Source organism: Euprymna scolopes, chromosome 24, assembly GCF_053919585.1.
Source record: "Euprymna scolopes isolate OS-2025 chromosome 24, ASM5391958v1, whole genome shotgun sequence".
NCBI lineage: Eukaryota > Metazoa > Mollusca > Cephalopoda > Sepiida > Sepiolidae > Euprymna > Euprymna scolopes.
Window position 1 is genome coordinate 2,366,934 of NC_136505.1, and position 27,735 is coordinate 2,394,668.

General features: G+C 30.7%; 1 protein-coding gene across 3 annotated transcripts in view; it reads left to right on the plus strand.

Annotated features, from left to right (window-relative positions):
• Positions 1-21,831, plus strand: part of LOC145246568 (uncharacterized) — an 896,698-nt gene extending 874,867 nt beyond the window's left edge. For all 3 annotated transcript variants that reach the window (XM_080108171.1, XM_080108172.1, XM_080108173.1), the window contains 4 exons: positions 92-126; positions 10,621-10,711; positions 18,352-18,452; positions 21,729-21,831. In XM_080108171.1, coding sequence (XP_079964297.1) covers positions 92-126; positions 10,621-10,711; positions 18,352-18,452; positions 21,729-21,751 — 250 coding nt within the window. In that variant the 3' untranslated portion in view covers positions 21,752-21,831. The remainder of the gene's footprint in view (positions 1-91; positions 127-10,620; positions 10,712-18,351; positions 18,453-21,728) is intronic.
• Positions 21,832-27,735: the final 5,904 nt, after the last annotated feature.

Below are 27,735 nucleotides of genomic sequence, written 5' to 3' on the forward strand. Positions count from 1 at the left end.
ATCAAGGAATATTTTTAGTTTATAATAATTAACATTTTATGGATTGTAATTAGTTTGGAATTATTTTTCACATTTCTTAAACATCTTTCAGATGTTCAGACGGAGAATGCAACACAAGTTGGGGCTGTAAGTATTCTTTTTTTGCCTTTTTTTAACTTTAAATTATTCGTCGTTTCCTATTTTACATGTGTTTTTTTCGACGTGCAAATCTTACATGGTTTTATTATTTACAACGGTGAATGCATTTAAAGGAATTTTGACACCAACCTGTTATATATATATATATATATATATATATATATATATATATATATATATATATACATATATATATATACATATACATATATACAATTTAAAGGGGGTATGAACAGTAGTATAAAGAGCAAATTGTATTTTAATGTGATAGTAAAATTACTAATTTAATTAAAATACAAGAAAAATATTGCTCGTTGTAATGCAGATATATAATAAGCTCGATAGGAAAATCTCCTAGAGCTACTTTAATATTTAGAAATGTGATTGATAATTTAAAATTCAAATTAGAATTAAAAATTAAATATCTGTTTCATAAGTAGGAACACAACAAAGCCAATAAATTTGTACGATCGTTTCGGAAACGATGTTTTTATTGCGATAGACATTAAGTCATGGACAATAATTTTTACATATAGTTTTTTTAACAATGTCTTCTCATCAGCAAAAGTATTGGGTTTTTTTTAATATATAAAAGACGCCATAAATAAACCTAGCATTTTTGAGTAAGGCAGATGTATCTGGGAAATATTAAAATACAAAGGAAAATAGTTATTAATGTTGATAAGCAAAGTAATATGTGTTGAGAATATAAAATAGAATTCAATTATAAATCTCAATTTGGTTTAAATATGACGTTATAATCATACACTTTTAATAAAAGATAACATTTTTTTTACACAGTGATTACCACTTATCAAGGCCCGGAAGCCACTCAGGGATAAGGGTTATTGCAAGTACATTACGTTAGTGTGAAGATTTGATGAAGTGTTTACTTAAGGGGGCGGTTCATTAGGAATTTGTTAACATTGGACTTGAAGACATCCAAGTTGTAGTCCGGAGAGAAGCAGGCAGACGGAACAGAGTTCCACAGGCGTGCAGTTCTGAGATAAATATATATATATATATATATATATATAAATATATATATATATATATATATAAATATATATATATATATATATAAAATAAAAATTACAATTAAATTTACCAAATATATATATATATATATATATATATATATATATATATATAAAATAAAAATTACAATTAAATTTACCAAAATGATCCAAGATGGTAAAATTAAAGTATATTATAAATATTAAAGAATTAATATTTATAAAGCTGTCTCAGCCAGATGTAAAAGCTCGATAAAACCAAATAGGACATAGAGCTTATAATACGAGCAAACAGTTAATAAAACATGTTTAAAAACGCTTTGAAATGAGTTAAAACATATTTAATCTGAAAAGGAAACACTAGATAAGTGGATAGTCCTTAATCCGCGGAGTTTCGAAGAAATACTTTCCTTCTCATCAGAGGGTAGGAATTAGCATATTTTAAAATCTTAAGGGTCTCAGATATACAAACTGCAAAGAATCTGTCCCCCTGCGTATATCCTTTATATGATCCTATTATTTCCCATTTCAAATTGAAGGAAATATTCTTATCTTTGAGTCGCCAAATATGCTTAGATAGAGTGGTTTGGTTCAAGAGGGAGGGATTTTTAAAGGAATGCTTATGGGTTTAAATCCTATGCTTAATAAATCCAGATGTGGAACCGAAGTAGATTGCGTTTTGTTTAATGCATTTATTGCCAGGTAGATTAGGGGCGGCATTGGTATGTGAAGGGTTAGTCTGTATTTGATTTTTGGTATTTGAGATTGGTTAAAGTGGGTGTAGTTATTTAATCGTGTGGGCGAGCTATGGTTGTCATTAACCTCATTTAAATTTGGGGTTTGTGATACCATGCAGCTATAAACTACATTTTTTATGTTGCATACACCTTGTAGAGGGCATCTATTTTTTCTTCTACAATTATAGCCTGATATATTTTCTGTATTTGTATTATATATATATATATATATATATATATATATATATATATATATATACACATATAATTATTTTTTTAATACTTACAGCCACTAGTGTCTCATCCTTTTAGGAATCATCAGTGCAAAATGTCACGATTACCACCGTCAACTTTTTTCAGACCCGTTTCATTATGCAGACACAAACAGTTATTATCATGTAAATACCGCCTCTTTTCGTGTATATCTTCTTCCGAAATATAAGCAAATAATTTCTATTTTATGATGAGTCAATGCACAAAAAGACACAGTATTGACATAATAATAATTAGTTACTTCATAAGAAAACGGATCTGTAAAAAATGTACCGAAATTTTGCATGAAAAATAAATATTTAGATCTTTTAATGTAACTATACTGTTATATATATATATATATATATATATATGTGTGTGTGTGTGTGTGTGTGTGTGTGTGTGCGTGCGTGTGTGTGTATACAGTGTCAGATTATAGGAGTTTTAGCGATATATATATATATATCCGAATATTGGCTGAAGAGAGATTGATAAGGATACCTTAAACGGGCCTTATTATCGGGCTTGAAACCGACGGTACCAATGATCTGTCTCAACTAACAACTTTCTGTACACAATATATATATATATATATATATATATATATATATATATATGTGTGTGTGTGTGTGTGTGTGTAGTGAAACGATAAAATTGTCGACGTAGAATATAAGACATAATTCCATTTCTGTTTGATCAAAACCAGTTTTTTTATTACAATTTCACCCTAAACAATGTACATTGCCACTTTGATGTAGGGGGCTACTATCAGGGGAATAAGTTACAGGGGTACTATGTAGGAGTTGTGCAGCAAGATGTCGGTTCACGTTACACTTGAACTTCTGCATGTCATGACAGTTGGGGAAGCATGAACCCGGAATGGAATTCCAAAGTCTAGCGGTTCTTACATCTAGGGAACTCTATTGTGAAGGGGTGGGATTTAGTTGCTTGTCTGGTTTGTCGGGGGTATTTACGTCGAGGGGATACAAGTGCTTGAAGTTCGTCAGAAGATTCACCGTTAAAGTACAGAGGAATGCTACATTTCGTCGATGGGACAGAGGCTGAAGCTTAGATGACAATTCAGGACCTATCAGGTTGTGGACTCTCTTTTGAACCTTTTCTAGAAGCGAGAGACTAGTAGCAGATGCACCAGCCAAAATATGACAACAGTACTCCATACATGGGCGAATGGTGGTCTTATAGAGGTACAGGATACTTTCGAGCGTTAGTAGCTTTCTAGCACGGTACAGAGAACCTACCTTCTTCGCAGCGATCCTAGTAATACTCTTAATGTAATTGTTCTAACTCATGTTTCTTGTGAACGTTAGCCCGAAGAGTTAAAAGATGTAGTTTTCCTTTTTTGTTGTTGTTATTGTTGTTGTTATTGTTGTTATTGTTGTTGTTATTGTTGCTATTGTTGTTGTTGCAGACCACTACTAGTTGGCAAATTGTGTACAAATCTTAGGAGCGATAGTAGCGTTCTATCATGTCTGAAAGTGAGAGATGCGCCATTGTACAAATCTACCGATCAAAGCTATGACAACAGGACCATTGCTAGCGCCATCAAAATCCATCGCTTGGTTTGCCACGAATAACGGACGTACCCAGGGTGAGGGAAACAAAGTTTTCGGCCAAGGTTATGGTTATTAGTGTGATTTCAAGTGAGAGCCACATCATCCGGCCTCACATCTTCGAAGTTGGCTAGAAAGTCAACACCAAAGTGTACCTGCATGTGCTGATGTGTGTGGTGATCCTTTATCATAATCAGGTGGCCGTAGGCAGGCCTTGGTGTGGCAGCAGGACTCGGCGACGGCCCACAAGTCCAAAAACATTTGGGCTCGGCTTCAGAATAAACGCTACGACCCTGTAACCTTCTCTTCTCCTCTGACCTAAACCCGCTGGACTACTTCGCTTGGGTATACGTCGAGAACATCACCAAAGTGATCTCTCACACTACCAAAACTAGCCTGATCGCCGCCATCCGCCGAGTATTCGCCGAGCTCCCGCCGAAAAAAAGAAAGGCATGCTTCCAGTACTGGACCCATATCAAGACTGTGATAAAGGCTGTATAGATGTCAAATACTACATAATGAAGTCACCTGAATTGATTTCGCCAATAAAAGTTTTTAAATAAAGCTGCAGTGTTGCTTTTTTTAGGGCAACAGTTTTATCGTTCCAATGCATATATATATATATATATATATATATATATATATATATATATATATATATATATATATATATATATATATATTGTATCTCTAAGGTGTAAATATCTACAAAGAGGAGAGCTGATGCATATGCCGTAAACCTGCGCAGCCAAGAAAAACTTAGGATAATAACTCTACCGACTGTTGTCACTGATACTTTGGTTTGTTATCTTTTTGTAGTTCGTTTTTTCGGATGCTTTTCTTTATGAGTCATTTTCCTTTGACGACGAAATGCAGGTTGGAATATCATTTAAATTCCTTTTTGACTTTCATATGGACGCATGTCTCAGATCTCAACGAAAAAAAACAACTCAAGTACTTAAATATGAGAAAAACATCGCGTGTCTATTATTATACGATATGCGAGTTATTCATCGTTGTTTTTAGTTGTTTTATTTTTACTAATAGCTTATCAAGGCCCATAAAAAATCGAGATTATAAGTTATAGATCTTGAGTTGGACGATTAACAACAGGAATGGAATCATTGAGTGGAATGGGCAAAAGATTAATAAAATAAAATGATTATCCTAAAGGACGACAAGTATTTGTTTACATTTGACTTGAAGACAGCCAGGTTTCAGTCAGTTGTGAAGCATCTTTATGTATTATGTTCCACAAATCGGATGTTCTAGGAAAAAAATTTGTAAATCTTATTTTTTAATTAAGAGGGGAATATTTATTGCTGTGATTGCGCTGAAGAGAGTTAATACTATGTTTGTTTGGGGGGGGGAAACTAGGGATTGGAGCTCTGTCGAACGTCTACCATAAATATGCATGTAGCACCTCTGCTGTTTTTTACGATCGGCGACCATGACTTTCCAAATTGTAGAGCTATGGTAATCTCGGGAAGACTAGTAAGAACTGTATTTTCCCGTTGTTTTCCGTCTTGATTCGGGGGTATATCTCCCCGCTCCCGAGAGATAAATGCACCCCCAGATACTAACCTGGAAATTTCTAGGATGCGGCTTGGTACATACTGCGCCTAGGCTTCCCAATAGTCACACATCTGGTACTGGCCAGACACATCGTTGCTTAACTTCGGTGATCTGGCGAGGACCAGTGTGTCAACGTGATTGTGTTGTACATAGCATTAATATAACGATACAATAAAAAAGGCTTGCAATATCACTAATTCACAAGAGGCTGTAAGAACGAGAAGAGATAATTTCCAATCAGATTGTTAAGTCGGTTTCTATTTTGTTATCTTAAAATTTGTTTCTATATATTTAACTAGTAAATATAAGCAATAAATATAGCATTAATTTAAACTTGAATTTTTTTTCTCATGTGTCATATATTTTGGCGGCATGTACCAAGTGATAAAGTTTGCAAACAAAACATATAATTCATCCACGTTATTGACACTGTTGTCTAAAATACATATTCCATAATTCATAACGTAAGTTTTATAGTTTAGAAGTTTAATAAACATATAAAAGATAATGACGCGAGCGCCATGTTCTTTTCACTTTACATTACCTAATATAACTAAAAAATTGTATCAGGGAAATATTTCTTTTATTAAACGTTTTGTATTTAACCGATATAAAAAGTTTTTGTAGGTGGTTGCAAGTTCATATAGATATGTTCCAATATCATTATGCCGTATATATATATATATATATATATATATATATATATATATATATATATATATATATATATATATATATTCAGTAAGATGATTGATAATTTATAATTAAAATTACAATTAAAAAATTAAAAATCGGTTTTATGAGAAGGAACACAACGAAGCCAATAAATTGTACGATCGTTTCGGAAACGATGTTTTTATTGAGATAGACATTAAGTCATGGACAATAATTTATTTTTGCTGTCTTTAATAACACCCCACCCAATATTTTTGCTGATGAAGAGACTTTGTTTCAAAAAACTATATGTAAAAATAAGTGTCCATGACTTAATGTCTATCTCAATAAAAACATCGTCTCCGAAACGATTGTACAATTTATTGGCTTTGTTGTGTTCCTTCTTATGAAAACGATTTTTAATTTTAATTATAAATTATCAATCATCTTACTGAATATTGAAATAGCTCTAAGATATATGCCTATTGAGCTTATTATATATCTGCATTACAACGAGCACTGTTCTTTTATTTTAATTACATTAGTGATTTTACTATCACATTTAAATACACTCTGCTCTTTATATTACTGTTCTAATCTCCGTTTAATATGCATATATATACATATATATATATATAGATAGATAGATAGATAGATACACACACTATTAGGATTACTATATTAATATTAATATTTATAATTGCTTACAGATTACAGAAGCTTTAGGATTGTTAATTTTTACTTATATATATATATATATATATATATATATATATATATATATATATATATATATATACAAATATTTATTATTTAAAAAATATACATACATATTCCAAATACGAACCAGCGGTTTCATTGTATAGGAACAATTTTCTGTGGTTGGCTTAAATCCTATACAAATCATCAGCATCACGTGGAAAGAGGAAAAACAAACGGAAATAGGAACGGGCAGTGCATTTGCACTAATATTTCTGTTATAAATTAGTCCTGTGAAAGTGACACAAAAATATTCTGTCTACGGAAAGAAGAGAAGAGGGACAGGTAGGGTGATGGAGTGGTGGTGGTGAAGGTTGAGAGAATGTACGTGGGCGCATGTGTGAGTACGTATATTCAGCAGGGAATATTGTGGGTATGGAAACACCCTTTGGAAACACAAAGTCTGCCTTAAAAAATAAATAAACAAACGAACACATAAAAATAAAATAATATATATAACAATAAGGATAAATGATTATTGATTTTTTAATAATTCTTAATAATAATAATTTATTTATTTATCTTTAATTATTTATCTCTATTGTTATATATATATATATATATATATATATATATATATATATATATATATCGTTAAATATTAATAATGGGAACATTACTAATCTTAGTCAAATTAAATTCACAGTTAAGAATATCAAATTTTAAATATTACGAACCCCAAATTCAATACAGGTAACGGAAACGTTTTAAGTAAACAAAATTATACTATGACGTATTTAACTTAAATAAAAGTGGAGTAATCGATTAAAAAAGCTTAATTTCGTTATATAATGTTATATGAATATATTTATATAATTAATTAACTAACTAGCCCCAAATGAATATTTATTAATTTAGTGTTGGTAATATTAATGTTGTAAATTTAAACGCCAAAACGAACACGATTGCTTTGCACTGAGTTGCCTACTTACACCGTTTAGAAATATTTCTATCAATTACTACCCCTCTTAATATATTATATTTATATAAACTAAAACCCTTTCAGAATAAGTTACATGTTTTTTACTGATATTAATAAATACACTCCGGTTAAATGAACTATTATTACCACATATTCAAATAGAGAAGTTAACTAATACTCATTGGTTACAGAAAAACAAAGAAAATAATTCCAGCATTAAAAACTCAAATCAGGTCGACCGGCCTCAGATTATATGGCATAATCAGTTTACACATCGGATCTTGTGTGATCACCAAAGTTAAGCAACGTTTAATCTGGTAAGTACTAGGTGCTGTATGTAGAAATACGTCGATACCTCTCTGAAACAACTGCAAAAACCTAACTGTGTCATCTTTCTTAACGGGGATATGCATGCGACTGGGAACCGTTTGTGAATTTCATACTCTCATGAAACTTCCTCCTTTGGAGGAAGCCGGTCCAATCCGCCTAGAGTGAGTGCCACTTCAGTACAGTCTAAGAGCAAATTAATATCCATAATCAAATATTGTCACTGGAGAATAAACATTACTTCTAATCATCTCTGTTACTTATTAAAAGAACAAGATACTTTTTTCATTGACTTCTGATTGTAGGGACAAGTATAATTGTACGGATTCAAACAACCCACGACTAGCGATGCGGCAGTCTTATGAATAACACGACACTTTCACTGAAGGTTAAATTATCATTTTGCGTATTCGTACGCCAGGTGTTTTGCTTGTTATAGTAAAGTCATACAAACCGTTAACACGTCGCATTATGCCACAAACCTCTGATACAAATCTACACATCAGATCATAGTGAAAACAACCTAGCTACCCATAACTCGCCACTCCGACTTCCCGTTACTGATTAACTCCGTCTTCTGATTTCTTCTGGCTTACGTGTCTTTTACGTCACGCAAAATGGACAATCGCATTTGTCACGTAAGCTACATCGTTGTTTTCTAAACCAAATTCCAAACTAGATTAGTTTATACCTTTCTTCTATTCATACCATTTTTTCCCTGAGCCAAAATTATCCAGTTAAATATTTAACATAAATATTATAACTAACATTTTTTTCTTTTAAAACATTTTTCTGAATATCTTTTTAACCAAAATAATTTAACCATTAATCATAATACTTATCTTGAACCTGGACATTGCCCGCACCAACATAACACAGATACTACGCTGTGATCATAGTCAAAGGGCCACAGCATAACAATAGTAACACCATATCAACCGTCAACATGTCGTATCATGCAACAAGCCTCTGATAATAATCTACGTAGTGTTCTGTCCTAACTCATAGAATGTTTTGAAGAAACATGGTTACAAGCCAAACTTGCTCAATACTTCATATTTAAAAATTGACTTTCCCTCATGTTAGACGAGTGGCTAGGCGGTTCGAGCCAGGTATATATACGTACGGGATTAACAGCACAGTTTAGATGAGGGGAGTTGAAAGTTGTGTAGCGTCCATTCGTTGTATTTTAACCATACTCGCAGGCATTATAACCTCTTTTTTGACAGTAGATATTATGTTATAATATAATAGTTTTCAAACGAGCCAATATGAAAAAACTGCAAATTCATTAATCAAGGTGTTTCCTAATTTATTTCAAATTATCGTGGAGATAGAGAGGTCACAAGGTCATTAATAGCAACAATACGAACTGAATTACCTCCCCTGACTTGATGCTGTTTAATCATGTATAAGCTCGAAAGTTATTTTGAAAACTATTTTCATTATTAATTTTCTATCTCATCGTTTTTCGCAATTTTGTAATATGTTAGTAAATTCGACGTTGTAATTAAGTAAATGCCATTGGTTTTACTTGAAATTCAATATTTTGATTTTCGTATTTCGGTATTATAACGAAGAAGCGCCTAAAATTACTTATAAGTGTAATATATATGTATGTATACGTATAATGTTGTATATATGTGTATGTCCTAATATATAGTCTAACCTATAGTGGTTACTAAAAATTACATACAAATATAAATAATACGCACACACACACACACATATATATATATATATATATATATATATATATATATATATATATATATATATATATATATATATATAAAGCTGAACGTGCGTGTGTGTGTCTGGTCACGAATAGGCTCCTATATGGTTGACTCTTATAGAAAACTGATCACATTTAATGAAAGAAGATCTATCGAGACACAGGAATGGGTATGTTTGATCTGGCATAATGATGATTCATTAAAATTGTGGGGTCTGCGTACGCACCTGATCCACAAAGTCTGGAAATAAAAAATTTAAAATTATAAAAAAAAAAAATGTTTACAAGTGTTTTTGATATAGATGTACATAATAATACTTTGATAAGTATGTTTTAACTTAAATAGAGCTGGTATAATACAATTGTGGGGTCTGCGTTCTCGCCTGGCCTCCATAGAATGGAATTAGGCACAACCTTTAATAAAGACTTTTCATATCTATCTGCGTAAGTATACTTTGATAATTATGCCTCAGTTTGAAAGAAATATGGTATAATAAAATTATGGGGTGTTCGTTCGCGCCTGACCTCCATAGAATGGAAATATGTCACAAGGTTTAACAAGGTTTTATAATATAGATCCACAGAATATTGTGATAAGTGTTTCAGTGTGAACAGGTATGGTATAATAAATTATGGGGTTTATCAATTTTATTTTTACTTTCATCATATTCTTCTTTGGTTTTGATACCCCCAAATTCGAAGCTATCTCTTTACAACCCCTTCTTTTCATAACCTATCATACTTTCATAAATCAGCGTCCATTGTCTGTAGGCTGTTTTTGAACCCACTAAACGACGGGTACATTTGCTAGTATATATATATATATATATATATATATATATATATATATATATATATATACAACTAAAAACTAAATGTTATGTTGCATTAGGCACTGTGTACCCAATTTTGTTCTATGTTTTTCATTTTGCAGATATTACGTTGCCGTTATTAATCATAACAGTCCTGCTCCTTCTGGTTGGTTTTGAAATATTTTCTAAAAGAAGAGAAATGATAGCCGAAAAGTAAGTGGTGCATTTGTAATTCAAACATTTGTTAAATAATAACATTTATTTTTTTTTAGATGAGGATTTAATATTTGAATTATTTGAATTATTTCGACTACTGTTCTCATCTTCGATGTTATTCGCACTTCCGACCTTCATCCGCATCTTATTGAAATTGGGAATATTTCTATCAGATTCGTGAATCTGAACAAAATCCCGGACAAAACACTTATTTAATCCATGAGGGTTACATGTCCTCGTTCTGTCAGCCATGATCCGGCAGAAATCTTAAGGACCTGTAGCATGACGGATAAAATACTAAATAAAATTCAGTTATAAGTGACACTTTTTTGAAGGTCGAGGGTTCAATCCTCACTGCGGGCGATATGTAGAATACAACTGCTAATTATGTAAGACCTCTCCACAGTCATGACTGATGGAATGAGAGCATACAACGTGAATTAAATAAACGTTTTCGTTCGACAGAAATATTTCCGAGTCCGACAGAAAGATTCCTGAGTTCAACAAGATAGATCTGGAGAATGTAAGAGGTAATGTAACAGAGCTCGTATGACTGCATGAGCTGTAAGATAGCTGGCTTGAGAGGTTATAAGCAGTGTTAATCGGAGAAAGCACGTATGCAAATTAGGAAGTGTACGCGAGTTAGCATTTCAAGAAAAAGCCTCCCCCCCAAATAGGAAAAAAAATGGATACCATGGGGTGGACAGAAGAAAAATGCCGTGGAAAAAGGTTGACATGTAAAGTCGAAGACAAGAAATGGTTGTCTACGGCCGACGTGTAGTAGGGTAGAAGAGATGGACATGTAGCCCCGGAGTGACAGATTTTAAGTAGGTGACGAGACGAAGGAGAAAGAAAAACGGGAATAAACAACTTGTGTTAAAAAAGAAAGAAAAACCGAGTCGGATTTATCTTTATTTCATTCTCTTGTTTGTTTCTGCGACATTACAGTAATAGCTGTCGAAACTTCCGGCGTTTAACACCCAAGATCAGAACAGTAGTTATGATAATGTAAATAATACAAATTATGACAATGTAAATAATACAACTTATGACAATGCAAATAATACAAATTATGACAATGAAAATAATACAAATTATGACAATGCAAATAATACACATTATTATAATGCAAATAATACAAATAATGACAATGAAAATAATACAAATTATGATAATGCGAATAATACAAATTATGATAATGCGAATAATACAAATTATGACAATGAAAATAATACAAATTATGACAATGCAAATAATACAAATTATGATAATGCGAATAATACAAATTATGATAATGCGAATAATACAAATCATGACAATGAAAATAATACAAATTATTATAATGCAAATAATACAAATAATGACAATGCAAAAAATACAAATTATGACAATGAAAATAATACAAATTATGACAATGCAAATAATACATATTACGATAATGCGAATAATACAAATTATGATAATGCGAATAATACAAATCATGACAATGAAAATAATGCAAATTATTATAATGCAAATAATAAAAATTATGACAATGAAAATAATACAAATTATGACAATGCAAATAATACAAATTATGACAATGCAAATAATACAAATTATGACAATGAAAATAATACAAATTATGACAATGCAAAAAATACACATTATTATAATACAAATAATACAAATTATGACAATGAAAATAATACAAATTATGACAATGAGAATAATACACATTATGACAATGCAAATAATAGAAATTATGATAATTTCGAAGAATACAAATAATGATAATGCGAATAATACAAATTATGACAATGGAAATAATAAAAATTATGACAATGAAAATAATACACATTATAACAATGAAAATAATACAAATTATGATAATGCGAATAATACAAATTATGACAATGCAAAAAATACACATTATTATAATGCAAATAATACACATTATGACAATGAAAATAATACAAATTATGATAATGAAAATAATACACATTATGACAATGCAAATAATAGAAATTAGTATAATTTCGAAGAATACAAATTGTGATAATGCGAATAATACAAATTATGACAATGAAAATAATACAAATTATTACAATGCAAAAAAAATACAAATTATGACAATGCAAAAAATACAAATTATGACAATGCAAATAATACAAATTATGACAATGAAAAAAATACAACTTATGACAATGTAAATAATACAAATTATGAAAATGTAAATAATACAACTTATGACAATGTAAATAATACAAATTATGACAATGCAAATAATACAAATTATGATAATGCGAATAATACAAATTATGATAATGCGAATAATACAAATCATGACAATGAAAATAATACAAATTATTATAATACAAATAATGCAAATTATGACAATGCAAATAATACAAATTATGACAATGCAAATAATACAAATTATGATAATGCGAATAATACAATATAATATGAAAATGCGAATAATACAATATAATATGATAATGCGAATAATACAAATTATGACAATGATATGATAATGCGAATAATACAAATTATGATAATGCGAATAATACAATATAATATGAAAATGGGAATAATACAATATAATATGATAATGCGAATAATACAATATAATATGATAATGCGAATAATACAATATAATATGATAATGCGAATAATACAAATTATATCAATGATATGATAATGCGAATAATACAAATTATATAATATGATAATGCGAATAATACAATATAATATGAAAATGCGAATAATACAATATAATATGATAATGCGAATAATACAATATAATATGATAATGCGAATAATACAATATAATATGATAATGCGAATAATACAAATTATATCAATGATATGATAATGCGAATAATACAAATTATATAATATGATAATGCGAATAATACAATATAATATGAAAATGCGAATAATACAATATAATATGAAAATGCGAATAATACAATATAATATGATAATGCGAATAATACAATATATTATGATAATGCGAATAATACAATATAATATGATAATGCGAATAATACAATATAATATGATAATGCGAATAATACAAATTATGACAATGATATGAAAATGCGAATAATACAAATTATGATAATGCGAATAATACAATATAATATGATAATGCGAATAATACAATATAATATGATAATGCGAATAATACAAATTATGACAATGATATGATAATGCAAATAATACAAATTATGATAATGCGAATAATACAATATAATATGAAAATGCGAATAATACAATATAATATGATAATGCGAATAATACAATATAATATGATAATGCGAATAATACAATATAATATGATAATGCGAATAATACAAATTATATCAATGATATGATAATGCGAATAATACAAATTATATAATATGATAATGCGAATAATACAATATAATATGAAAATGCGAATAATACAATATAATATGATAATGCGAATAATACAATATAATATGAAAATGCGAATAATACAATATAATATGATAATGCGAATAATACAATATAATATGATAATGCGAATAATACAAATTATATCAATGATATGATAATGCGAATAATACAAATTATATAATATGATAATGCGAATAATACAAATTATGACAATGAAAATAATACAAATTATTATAATGCAAATAATACAAATTATGATAATGCGAATAATACAAATTATGACAATGAAAATAATACAAATTATGACAATTAAAATAATACAAATTATGACAATGCAAATAATAGAAATTATGACAATGCAAATAATACAAATTATGACAATGCAAGAAAATACAAATTATGATAATGCAAATAATACAAATTATTACAATGAAAATAATACAAATTATGACAATGAAAATAATACAAATTATGACAATTAAAATAATACAAATTATGACAATGAAAATAATACAAATTATGATAATGCGAATAATACAAATGATGACAATGCTAAAAATACACATTATTATAATGCAAATAATACAAATTATGACAATGAAAATAATACAAATTATGACAATGCAAATAATACAAATTATGACAATGAAAATAATACAACTTATTATCATGTAAATAATACAAATTATGACAATGTAAATAATACAAATTATGACAATGTAAATAATACAAATTATGATAATGCAAACAATACAAATTATGATAATGCAAAAAATACAAATTATGATAGTGCAAAAATACAAATTATGATAATGTAAATAATACGAATTATGATCATGCAAACAATACAAATTATGATAATGCAAATAATGCAAATTATGATAATGCAAACAATACAAATTATGATAATGCAAAAAATACAAATTATGATAATGCAAAAAATACAAATTATGATAATGCAAAAAATACACATTATGATAATGCAAAAAATACGAATTATGATAATGCAAAAAATACACATTATGATAATGCAAAAAATACGAATTATGATCATGCAAAAAATACAAATTATGATAATGCAAATAATGCACATTATGATAATGCAAAAAATACAAATTATGATAATGCAAATAATACAAATTATGATAATGCAAATAATGAAAATTATGATAATGAAAATAATGCAAATTATGATAATGCGAACAATAAAAATTAAGATAATGCAAAAAATACGAATTATGATAATGCAAATAATGCAAATTATGATAATGCAAATAATGCACATTATGATAATGCTAAAAATACAAATTATGATAATGCAAATAATAAAAATTATGATAATGCAAATAATGCACATTATGATAATCCAAATAATGCAAATTATGATAATGCGAACAATAAAAATTAAGATAATGTAAATAATACACATTATGATTATGCAAATAATGCACATTATGATAATGCAAAAAATACAAATTATGATAATGCAAATAATAAAAATTATGATAATGCAAATAATACACATTATGATAATCCAAATAATGCAAATTATGATAATGCGAACAATAAAAATTAAGATAATGCAAAAAATACGAATTATGATAATGCAAATAATGCAAATTATGATAATGCAAATAATGCACATTATGACAATGTAAATAATACAAATTATGATAATGCAAATAATAAAAATTATGATAATGCAAATAATACACATTATGATAATCCAAATAATGCAAATTATGATAATGCAAATAATAAAAATTAAGATAATGCAAATAATACAAATTATGATAATGCAAATAATGCAAATTATGATAATGCGAACAATAAAAATTAAGATAATGCAAAAATTACGAATTATGATAATGCAAATAATGCAAATTTTGATAATGCAAATAATGCACATTAGGACAATGTAAATAATACAAATTATGATAATGCAAACAATACAAATTATGATAATGCAAATAATGCACATTATGATAATCCAAATAATGCAAATTATGATAATGCGAACAATAAAAATTAAGATAATGCAAAAAATACGAATTATGATAATGCAAATAATGCAAATTATGATAATGCAAATAATGCACATTATGACAATGTAAATAATACAAATTATGATAATTCAAATAATAAAAACAATTTTCTTTTTCATGTTATTTTCCAATCACTTTTCTGTGTAAATATTGAGGGCCAAATGACACGAGATGTAGCGCTTACTCCTCTTATTAAATAGAACCGGCAGTGACAATATGGGTATATTTATACAATGCAGAATATACATTGAAATAACGTTTATGCATACATACCTCTACATGCGGCAGATAAAAACACAGAGAAGAAGAATGAGTTTACAAAAGAGGAATGAGCGAATGGAACAAAATCAGGACATGATATGTAACGTTATACGCACGTTTATACACGGGACCCAACACGAAAATTTCCCGGCATTGCCCGATGTTAAACGTAACGTTTAATACCTTAAAAAATGAAGGAAAGAAACTGAGACATTTGCATGTGTGTATTATTATTTTTTAAATATTTCATTTCTTGTAAGTAAAACAAATACTCGCGCTGAAATCAAAGCCAAATCGTAAATATAGCGAGTCAAATACGATTACTATTAGACCAGCTTGCTAGGATCTTTAAAAGTGTTTTCAAACCTACTTATTCTTAACATAAGGAAGCTGACACGACCACGCATACGCAGTCGATAAACAGTTGACGAACAAAAAACATCCGATGACGCCAAGTACCATTTTTTTATTTGCCCCCCCCCCAGCAGCCGTTTTTTTCGGATAAAACCTAATTAAAATGTTTCCTACATGTCTAAATACCCTATATACCAAATTTCAAGTCTGTAGATCAAAATTACATTCAGAGTTGTCCTGACACACATATTCTCACTTTTATATATCGACTAGCGGGGGGATGTACCCGGCGTTTCCCGAGTGTTTGGAGGTGTGTGTGGTCGGGCGGGGGGTGTTAATCAAAACATAAGAATAAGCGAAGTAAAAAAAACAAAAAAAGAAAACAGAAAAACGAATGTTAAAACTTCGTTAAAAAAGCTGAAAAATAAAGCGGGGGTGTGCTCGGGCGGTGGAGGGGTAATCAAAACATGAGAATAAGCGATGTAAATATATTTAAATATTAAATAAAAAATAAAAAAATCGAAAAAAACACAAAAAACTAACGTAAGTCAAACGAATGATGTTAAATGTAAAAATCGGAAAAACAAAAACAAAAAAGAAAACAGAAAAACGAACGTTAAAACTTCTTTAAAAAAACTGACAAATAACCCCCCCCCAAAAAACACGTGAAAAATGGCTTAAATAAGCCTGTTTCAATATTAAAATTTAAAAAAATCGGTGGGTACCCGACGTTGGCCGGGTGTTTTTGGGTGTGTGTGGTCGGATGGGGTGGGGGTGTTAATGAAAACTTAAGAATAAGCAAAGTAAAAAAAAGAAAACAGAACAACGAACGTTACGTGAAAAGCGGCTTAAATACCCTGCTCAAATATTTAAATTTAAAAGCTCGAAAAAAAAGAAAACATCTCACACCACGATTGGAACCCAAAACCTTTAGATAATGACCCAGCGCTCTAACCAACTGACCTAACACGACGTACACGAAATTAGGTCATTATTTTTAAATCTTTAAACTAAATCAGGTTACGACGTCGTATGACGCATGCGTAGAAGCGACTTCGTTATGAGAGGACGGTTTTTGCTGACCCCCCCTGTAGGAAAGTGTTGATTTCAAGGTGTAAAATTAACGTTTTTGGCCAATTTTTCGATATTTGTCGGGAAAAGGATGGGGCTTTCATATGAGCCCAAATTTGTGAATTTTAGTTCTGTCTATCGAAAGTTTTTAGCAGATATACAAACACACATACATACATTTTCGCTTATATATATATATAGAGAGAGATTAAAAGGTATTTATGATCTATAGTTTCCTTGGCTCTTACAAAATAGAAATCTGCATCAAATGTCTGTTTTTTCCATGAATTGTTGTACGTATTCAACCATTAATTAGCATTCAAACTAATTGACTTTTTTCTATAATATTCGTACAAAATTTAAGGTTTCTTATAAATGTAGTCTAATTTTTCCCCGTTCTTTTTGAATATCTGTAACTTTTATTTAGTAAACTGTGTCTAATATTAAAGCACATTCTTTCTTCGCCGAAATGAAATATTATGTATTGTTCTCTTTCAGTAATCGATACAAACAATTTCTAGCAACACTTAGAAAATCCGAACATAGTGGATCAACAAGCGCATTAGCTCCAAACGACGGTGGCCCGACGTTAAATGACGGTAAGTAAATCAGAAAAGCATTATCTAACATATGAAGTTATATTGCCGGATATAAAATAATAAAATCCAAAATAATAACCTATCTCACATATCGATGCTTGATTCGAACTAACCTATTTCCAATTTAATTTTCATCATCAACGCTCTGACCCACACCTAGCCCAACTAAAATAAATGGCTCTTGTATTGTGGAAGCTCCATGCTTTGACAAAGATCAAAATCTAACCTTCAATTCTGATCTAAAATGGAATACATACATCCAATGAGTTGTAAAGGCTACTGGAAAAAATATTTGGATCATTCTACACTCCAATTGATATTTCACTGCCGATGCACTCCTCCACCTTTATAAGCGCTAAGTACGTCCCACCCTATGCAGGAGTTGCTCGGAGCACCCTATCCTACATTAATAGTTAAGTTGAGTAAAAACTGGCATAGAAACACTCGACTAACTAAAACCACTATCAATAATTTTCCCCACACTCTATCTGTACCCTAACCTACACGTGGATTCCATGAACAAATCTTCTTTTCTTGTCTTACCCGCCGTAAAACTCTGCTGGCCTGTTTTCCAGCCATCCTCAAGTCCAATGCAAACAAATTGTTATTGAACAGTCTCCTTAAATAATCTAATAATACAAAATTCCGGCTATTAATGATTATTACGCTATTGTTTCAATGACTACCTGGCACTCATTAACCCTTATCCTTGAGAAGTGATGATTCCTTTATAAAAAATTATTCGTACAATTTGTTTTATATCAAAGGATTCGATCCCCATAACGATTTTTTCACGCCAAGACAACCTAAAGTGTCTGGTCATAAACCTTAACACAAAATCTAGCTAATGTTTGTTGTTGTTGCTGAGTATCATTCATTAGTTTTCGTATGAATTGGATGATAATTGTTGGCATTCGTTTTTCCAATATCTCTCTAGTTAGAATGTATTTTTAAAACTATCGGATACTTACGGGAGCAAGCACATGAACGTTACTAACACCCCTAACTGAAAGTGTTTTGTGGAACGAAGTGGAGTTGAACTTGACACACTCGCGTTCTCAGACTGTGTCGTTAAGCACTAAGCCACAGTAATCCCCATAGTGTTGTTGTTGACAAAAAAACAAGATTTTACAGATTTTGAAATATTTTTTCAAAATATGAATAAAGGGTTATAAATAAAATAGTTACCACTTATTTGAAAGTTAGATTCGCTTTACTTATGTAAAATAATATATTGCTCATTTTTCCACGTACAAAATTATTGTCAGCAAAATGTTCTTTGAATTGATATAAAAAAATTGTATCTGTGAAGTCGACAACAATAAGATTCTATTTATATTAAAAATAGTTAAATTTTTAATATAAGCAAATAAAATACATTCAAAACCGTTCATAAACGGATGTTGTAGTTTGCTTGAGGTGTAGTAAGAGATTTAAAACTTAAAAAGATATGATAATGCAGTGTGATATTATGTGGATGTCGGAAAACAACCAGATGATAATTGATGAAAGATTGCGTACAGTTTTTCGTGGCTGAACGATATTTTTTTCGATAATTAATTCCTATTTTAGTAACATAACTTATTTCGTGTTGAGAACAAACGGCGTCAAAGTTGTGTTCGTATTTTACCTACGACAAAATGTTCGCTTATTCCCTTAGGCTGCAGGAATCCTCTTTTCTTCTTTCACGCGAAGAACGAAACAACGAACAAATAGAAAAATCAGTGAGCATTAACACTTTTTAACGAGTTATTTTTTCTCACAATTCGACCCTTTAATCGACCGCTTCATATGCAAATTACTGACACCTGCGTTACTGTTTTTAAAAAATCCATCTACGAAATCACGTTTCTCTTCATTTCTCCCCGATCTCTTCACCTGACAAATCAAAAAGAGGCGCGGTCGCTTGTGCGAATAATACCTTCTACTACAAAATATATATAATGACTATGTGCAATTTAATACATTTCTTGTGTTTGATTTAATTTATTGTCTTGTATTTTCATTCAATTGTCTGTCAACATTTTTATATTTCGAGATTAAAATCATCGTTTTCAAATTAACTCCATATCGAATATGTGATCGCTGCAAAATTGGTTGGATCACTCTACCGCTCCAGCAGATAGCTCACTGCAGATGCTATTCTCTATCTATATAAAAGACAGGTATGCCCTAAAATGGACGACTGTTGTCATATAAGCAAGAGCTGCTCGGCGTGCTCTATCCAGCTTGATAGAGTTCCAAATCAGCTTCGAAATCTAGTAGGTGATGCCAATTTCTCTTCCCTGCAACCTCTTTCCCACAGAAGAGACGTTGCGTGCCTGTCTATCGTTATTTTCATGGCAAGTGCTTGACTGAACTCTAATCTATGGTTCTCCCTTGCCAAACTTTCACATAGAACACTCGACTAGTTACAAACACTATAAACGATTTCCCCAACTCTCTATCTGTGCCTTAATCTAAACGCAGATTCCATAAACAATGCTTTTTTTCCAGAATTACCCGCCTATGGAACACTGCTCCGCTGTCCTGCTTTCCGGCTGAATACAACATGTTAGCCTTCAAATTCAATGTAAACAAGTTTCTGTAAAGACGTCTTCATAAATAACCAAATTCTACCCAAGTTATACCATTAACGATTACTACACGACCATCTTACATTCATTAACCCTTGTCCTCGAGTAACCTTCTGGCCTTGATAAGTGATGATTCCCAAGTAAAAAAATGTATTTCGTTGGCTGGATGTAACTATATATTGCTGTACTGATAAATGCATAGCCTCGAGGGGTAAATTTATATTTGAAATTCTATATTTCTAATTAAAACGTTCGTTTTCACCATTTAAAAATATTTAGCTCATATGTACTTTTGCTAATAAAAAAGGAATGCGATAGGTAAATCGCCGTGTAGTTTAAACGGGTTCAAACTATACATATTATTAACGTATCTATTCTGTTAGCGTTTTATATAGTATACAAGGTGTACGGTCTTTTCAGCACCCGACATTTCATCACACGATTATTAATTGCGGACTATTAATCACAAGACATTTAATCACATGATTTTTCCATCACGTGGGACCTTAATTGTATCGGTGTCAAGTGATTAAATGTCTACATAATGGGGGAAATGCATGATTAAATGTCTAATTATTGTACGTCTGTGATTAATAGTCGAGTGATTAAACGTCAGGTGATGAAATGTCGGTAAACCAGTGTATAACATTCAATATTTTTTATTTGATGCTAATTTTTTTACATTTTATTTCTTTTTCAGATTTTTATTCCAGTCATCGGTAAACAACAAAATGGACACCTAGGAAAACAAACAAAAAAAAACAACATAATTTTGTAATTTAATGATAAACTTTTTTTACATATATTTATGTTTGTCTTGCATAACGTCCATCTTTTTCGTTGATTTCTATATTTGTAATTGCAATACCGGTCAACCTTCTTTGAGCAGATGTTTACACGTTTTCAAAACACGCCGGACAATTTCAAATAATGTATTTCGATTCGGGAAAACCCTCGGAATACACCTCAGCCATCAAACAATTGATTATTTTTACGTAACACTATGAAATTTCACTGGCTACAAATGTCATTTTTAAATATAATCATCTGTATACGCGGATACGTTCGCGCACTTGTATCGTAAGCTGTTCGCAAGATAATGGCACGTTCCCATGTATAGAATGCTGAGTAAGAAACGAATTCTGATTTCAAATGAATGTAAATGACCATTTAAAAATATGTCACAACAAAATATAAAGTTAATTAAATCGTGAAATATTAAAATAAATTAAAGGCAGGGGCAAATGTGCCGGTGTTCGTAGCCTATGAAATTCTAATTAATAGAAATCAGACGAATCAAAGATCTGAGGAAAGAAGTTTCAACAATTACTACGAAATAAGACATTTATTATAGACTGAGCCAACACAAATGCCATCCATGCAATCGTTAATAAAACTCATCTCAAATCGTTAATAAGACTCATCTCAAATCGTTAATAAGACTCATCTCAAATCGTTAATAAGACTCATCTGAAATCGTTAATAAGACTCATCTCAAATCGTTAATAAGACTCGTCTCAAATCGTTAATAAGACTCATCTCAAATCGTTAATAAGACTCATCTCAAATCGTTAATAAGACTCATCTCAAATCGTTAATAAGACTCGTCTCAAATCGTTAATAAGACTCATCTCAAATCGTTAATAAGACTCATCTCAAATCGTTAATAAGACTCATCTGAAATCGTTAATAAGACTCATCTCAAATCGTTAATAAGACTCATCTCAAATCGTTAATAAGACTCATCTCAAATCGTTAATAAGACTCATCTCAAATCGTTAATAAGACTCGTCTCAAATCGTTAATAAGACTCATCTGAAATCGTTAATAAGACTCATCTCAAATCGTTAATAAGACTCATCTGAAATCGTTAATAAGACTCATCTCAAATCGTTAATAAGACTCATCTCAAATCGTTAATAAGACTCATCTCAAATCGTTAATAAGACTCATCTGAAATCGTTAATAAGACTCGTCTCAAATCGTTAATAAGACTCATCTCAAATCGTTAATAAGACTCATCTGAAATCGTTAATAAGACTCGTCTCAAATCGTTAATAAGACTCATCTCAAATCGTTAATAAGACTCATCTGAAATCGTTAATAAGACTCGTCTCAAATCGTTAATAAGACTCATCTCAAATCGTTAATAAGACTCATCTCAAATCGTTAATAAGACTCATCTCAAATCGTTAATAAGACTCGTCTCAAATCGTTAATAAGACTCGTCTCAAATCGTTAATAAGACTCATCTCAAATCGTTAATAAGACTCGTCTCAAATCGTTAATAAGACTCATCTCAAATCGTTAATAAGACTCATCTCAAATCGTTAATAAGACTCATCTCAAATCGTTAATAAGACTCATCTCAAATCGTTAATAAGACTCATCTCAAATCGTTAATAAGACTCATCTGAAATCGTTAATAAGACTCATCTCAAATCGTTAATAAGACTCGTCTCAAATCGTTAATAAGACTCATCTCAAATCGTTAATAAGACTCATCTCAAATCGTTAATAAGACTCATCTCAAATCGTTAATAAGACTCATCTCAAATCGTTAATAAGACTCATCTCAAATCGTTAATAAGACTCATCTCAAATCGTTAATAAGACTCATCTGAAATCGTTAATAAGACTCGTCTCAAATCGTTAATAAGACTCATCTGAAATCGTTAATAAGACTCATCTCAAATCGTTAATAAGACTCATCTCAAATCGTTAATAAGACTCATCTCAAATCGTTAATAAGACTCATCTCAAATCGTTAATAAGACTTATCTGAAATTCAATTCTTTTTTAAAGAAACACTCCAGTCCATGCTTTATATGCCCGCCATTCTTAAATAGTGAATATCCAACAATTTTAAGCATTTCATGATAAACAGTGAAAAAGAAGAGGAAAAATTAGATACAAGAATTTGGAAAGTGAGATTGAAAAGCTAGCGCCCCCGAGAAAGAGCTTTCTGACCTGCACAAAATGTCTAGGCAGCCCTGTGGGAATTCCACCGTGGGGGCGTCGAAGGCGATTAGCAATAAACTACCCCCTACTCAAAGACAGAAGGCAAAGCTTCAGAGAGTGGACCTCCTAGAAAAGCACAGGATCAGCATCATACCGAAATCAATAAAAAATATGTAATGCCAAGAAGGATCGATGCAATTACACTATATTAACGAAATTCGAAATTTTGAATGTTGAATTTCAACACAAACTAATTATCTCTACTTAATTATCATGTTACAGTAATGAAATATCCAAGAATTACGAAAAAGGATAAGATGTATATATATATATATATATATATACATTGCAGAAAACATTTTTTAAAGAAAATTAGCGAAAAATAAATGTTTCACTAAAAATAACAACGGGGAGTTCTTAAGAGAGGTAAAACGCGTGGAAACTTTTGCCATTTTTTTTTAAAATAAATTCTGCATTAACAATAATAAATGTATTGTTTTTAGCATAACTGAGTTATTTCCTTTGTTATTATGCTACGGATACAAAAAGAAATATGGCGATCGAAAACTCGTGTTTTTATCTTAAAATAATGCGATACAATTGAAGTACTTCTGGCATGCCAATTAAGTCGATGCCGCTACTTTAAGTTGAAATCGACAATAAGTTAGTAGGTACGCGATACTGTCAATAAGTTTACATATTTTTAGAACATGCATATTAAAATTATCTTAGACTCTTGAAAAATCAGTATGTTATTGCTATACACCTTTTGAGATGACAGACCAATTTTTATAATTTCAGGTTCAGGAACAGTTATAGCAGGAATTAGAATACCCACTACTAAAGCTTGATTGTCACAGCTGATGAATTTAATATATGCAATCTAGACTTAAGGTCATTTAAAAGAACGATATGCAATAAAATTCTGTTTTAAACTTGGAAAAACTTTACCAAAAATGTATGGAATGTTTCAGACTGCCTTTAGACCATCTTGCATGAATCGAGCATCAGTTTTTGAATGGCATAAGAGATTCAATGTAGGCAGAATCTGTGAGAGATGATGAAGACATGGGAGGAGTAAGGAAATCAAAACACCAGAGTTGATTGGCCAAATAAGGAATTTCATGGATAAGGATCGTCATGTGTCTATAGAGACAATAAGTGCACAGTTTGTTATCAGTTTGGGAATTGTACACACAATTATTTGCGTCCCAAGGTAGCTCAGACAAGATTAGAAAGAAAGACGTTAATATAACAGGAAGGAGATGGTTGAGATGATCAATTCAGATCTCACAGTCTAGACCTTACTTCCTGTGACTTTTTGTTATTCCCTAAGCTCAAGGAAAACCTTGGAGACTGTCATTATGAGACAACGGAGAAGATGAAAGAGGCTGTAATAAGGAGTCATTGACATATGAACAGAAATGTGCTTTCATGAGGCATTCATGAAGTTGTTAACACGGTTCACCAAGTGCATTGCAGCCGGAGGAGATTATTTCGAAGAGGAGTAGAGTTTAATGTGTGTAATGTGTGTACTATCAATAAAAGTTCTCATACTAAAATAGTCTGGAAACTTATTTAAGACACCTCGTTGCCATTGTCTTTGGTTTTAATAGATTTTTTTTTCGTTTTCCATATTGTTATAGATATTGTTATTATAATGTAGTTGCACAGAAAGGTCTGGACGTCGTCGATGTTTGTGACGATATATATATATATATATATATATATATATATATATATATATATATATATAACAACAGGAGTATGAAATGAAGTCACAGAACTATATATTGGTGGATATAGATTGGTTCATTTATTGAATAATGGAATACAAGCAAAATTTGGGGGATAGAAGGGACTCTTTATGCCAAGGCATTTCGAAGCCTAATGCTTCTCATCAGAAGTGTAGAAAATGTGCTAGGTAGCATGGTGGAGATGCGGCATCTAGTGTAGGGTTCATTAGGAGCAAAAGAGACTAAGTGAAATTATATTTTCTAGTCGTCACTTCTTACTGATAAACTCACTAGATTGAATACAGCTGAACGACGCCAGTTCGAGAAGGTTCCACCACACGACTTTCTTTTGAACAAATACCGTTTTTGCCATCCAACATAGGAGGAAAAAGAATTATTCACACACACACACACACACACACACACACACACACACACACACACACACACACACACACACACACACACACATATATATTTATGTCTCGGCAGTAGTGTGAAAAGCATATCTTATTTTTTCTTTTATTAATATTATTGGAATTTTTCCCCTTTTCCCTTGTACATATTTGTGAATTATTCAATGGATTTCGGTCTTTGGATTATTTTTGACCATCTTCCAATTACGGGATTTCCTTGGATTTTTCTTGTGCAAATGGCAATTCAATTAACTTTCTTGAAGTTATATTTTTGGATTTTACCGTCTTTGGATTATTTATCTTCCACCAGACTATCCATTCACATGTAATCACCTTTTTCTTCACCATATTCCCTCTGCTTCACTTTTTTGTTTTCAAGTAAGATCTTTGACTTACTTGTTGTTTCATCAAATACTTTTGTATGCAAAATCCGATCCCGCATTTTGCTAATTCCTACCCTCTGATGAGAAGGAAAGTATTTCTTTGAAACTCCGCGGATTAAGGACCATCCACTTATCAAGTGTCTCCTTTTTAGATTAAATGTTTTTAACTCGTTTTCAAAGTGTTTTTTAACATGTTTTATTAACTGTTTGCTCGTATATATATATATATATATATATATATATATATATATATATATATATATGTATATATAATGTATTTAAATATATATATACATATATATATAATGTATTTATATATATATAAAATAAAATGACGCTGAAGAGCGACTAACGTTCAAAATTGTCAACTGAGAAAGTCCTCTCTTGCCGTTGCTTTTGATTGTGATGCTTCTTTTCTGTCCAGAAATTGTCTGGGAATGTTTTGATACGATGGGCATTCCAAAAGTAATGCTTCCTATTTTTTTTATTTCGGCCAAATAGATAAGAGAGTATTGCAAAGTACATTGTTAATATGACTGCATTCATGACCTGATATTTTCATCTCTCTGTTGCGGATATTTACGGTGTGAGACTCCCAGAAAGAAACCGTTGTCATGGACGTGCGTCAGAAGCACAGATGCTGCATTGAATTCCTGACAGGAGTTCATTGAGAATGGTGGTGACTATGTAGAAAAATAAATTCTGGAGCAAAATTGGTCGCTCGTTTTAATGTCTTTAATTTTTTGAGTTAAAATAATAGGAGGATTTAGTTTTTAAACGACCCTCGTAGATAATGTTTTTTTAGATAATTCTACAGTTATAATTGTGAGAGGGTTTGCATTCTAGTTAGCATGAAACTCATTGAAGATTATAAGACAATCATGAAAAATGATCCTGCATATTATTATACCAGATAAAACAAAGACCTTTGGATATTCCCGTATACAACTTAGTGGACAAGTCAGCATATAACGATTCCATCACTTTCTATAACAATGTGTTTTGCATATTTTTTTAAAATATGTTCTTTTTTATGAATTTCTTGTCAGTTTGTTAACGCTAGGGATGGGGCATCCTACCAAATGTGAAACATTTACTAGCTAACTCAGATATTCCAGCAGATAGATTTATTTAAGATTCTAACCGTCTCTTTAATCTAACTCTTCAAATCTTGCACTAGGTTCACCGGGTATATTTGCCAGGTAGTTCCG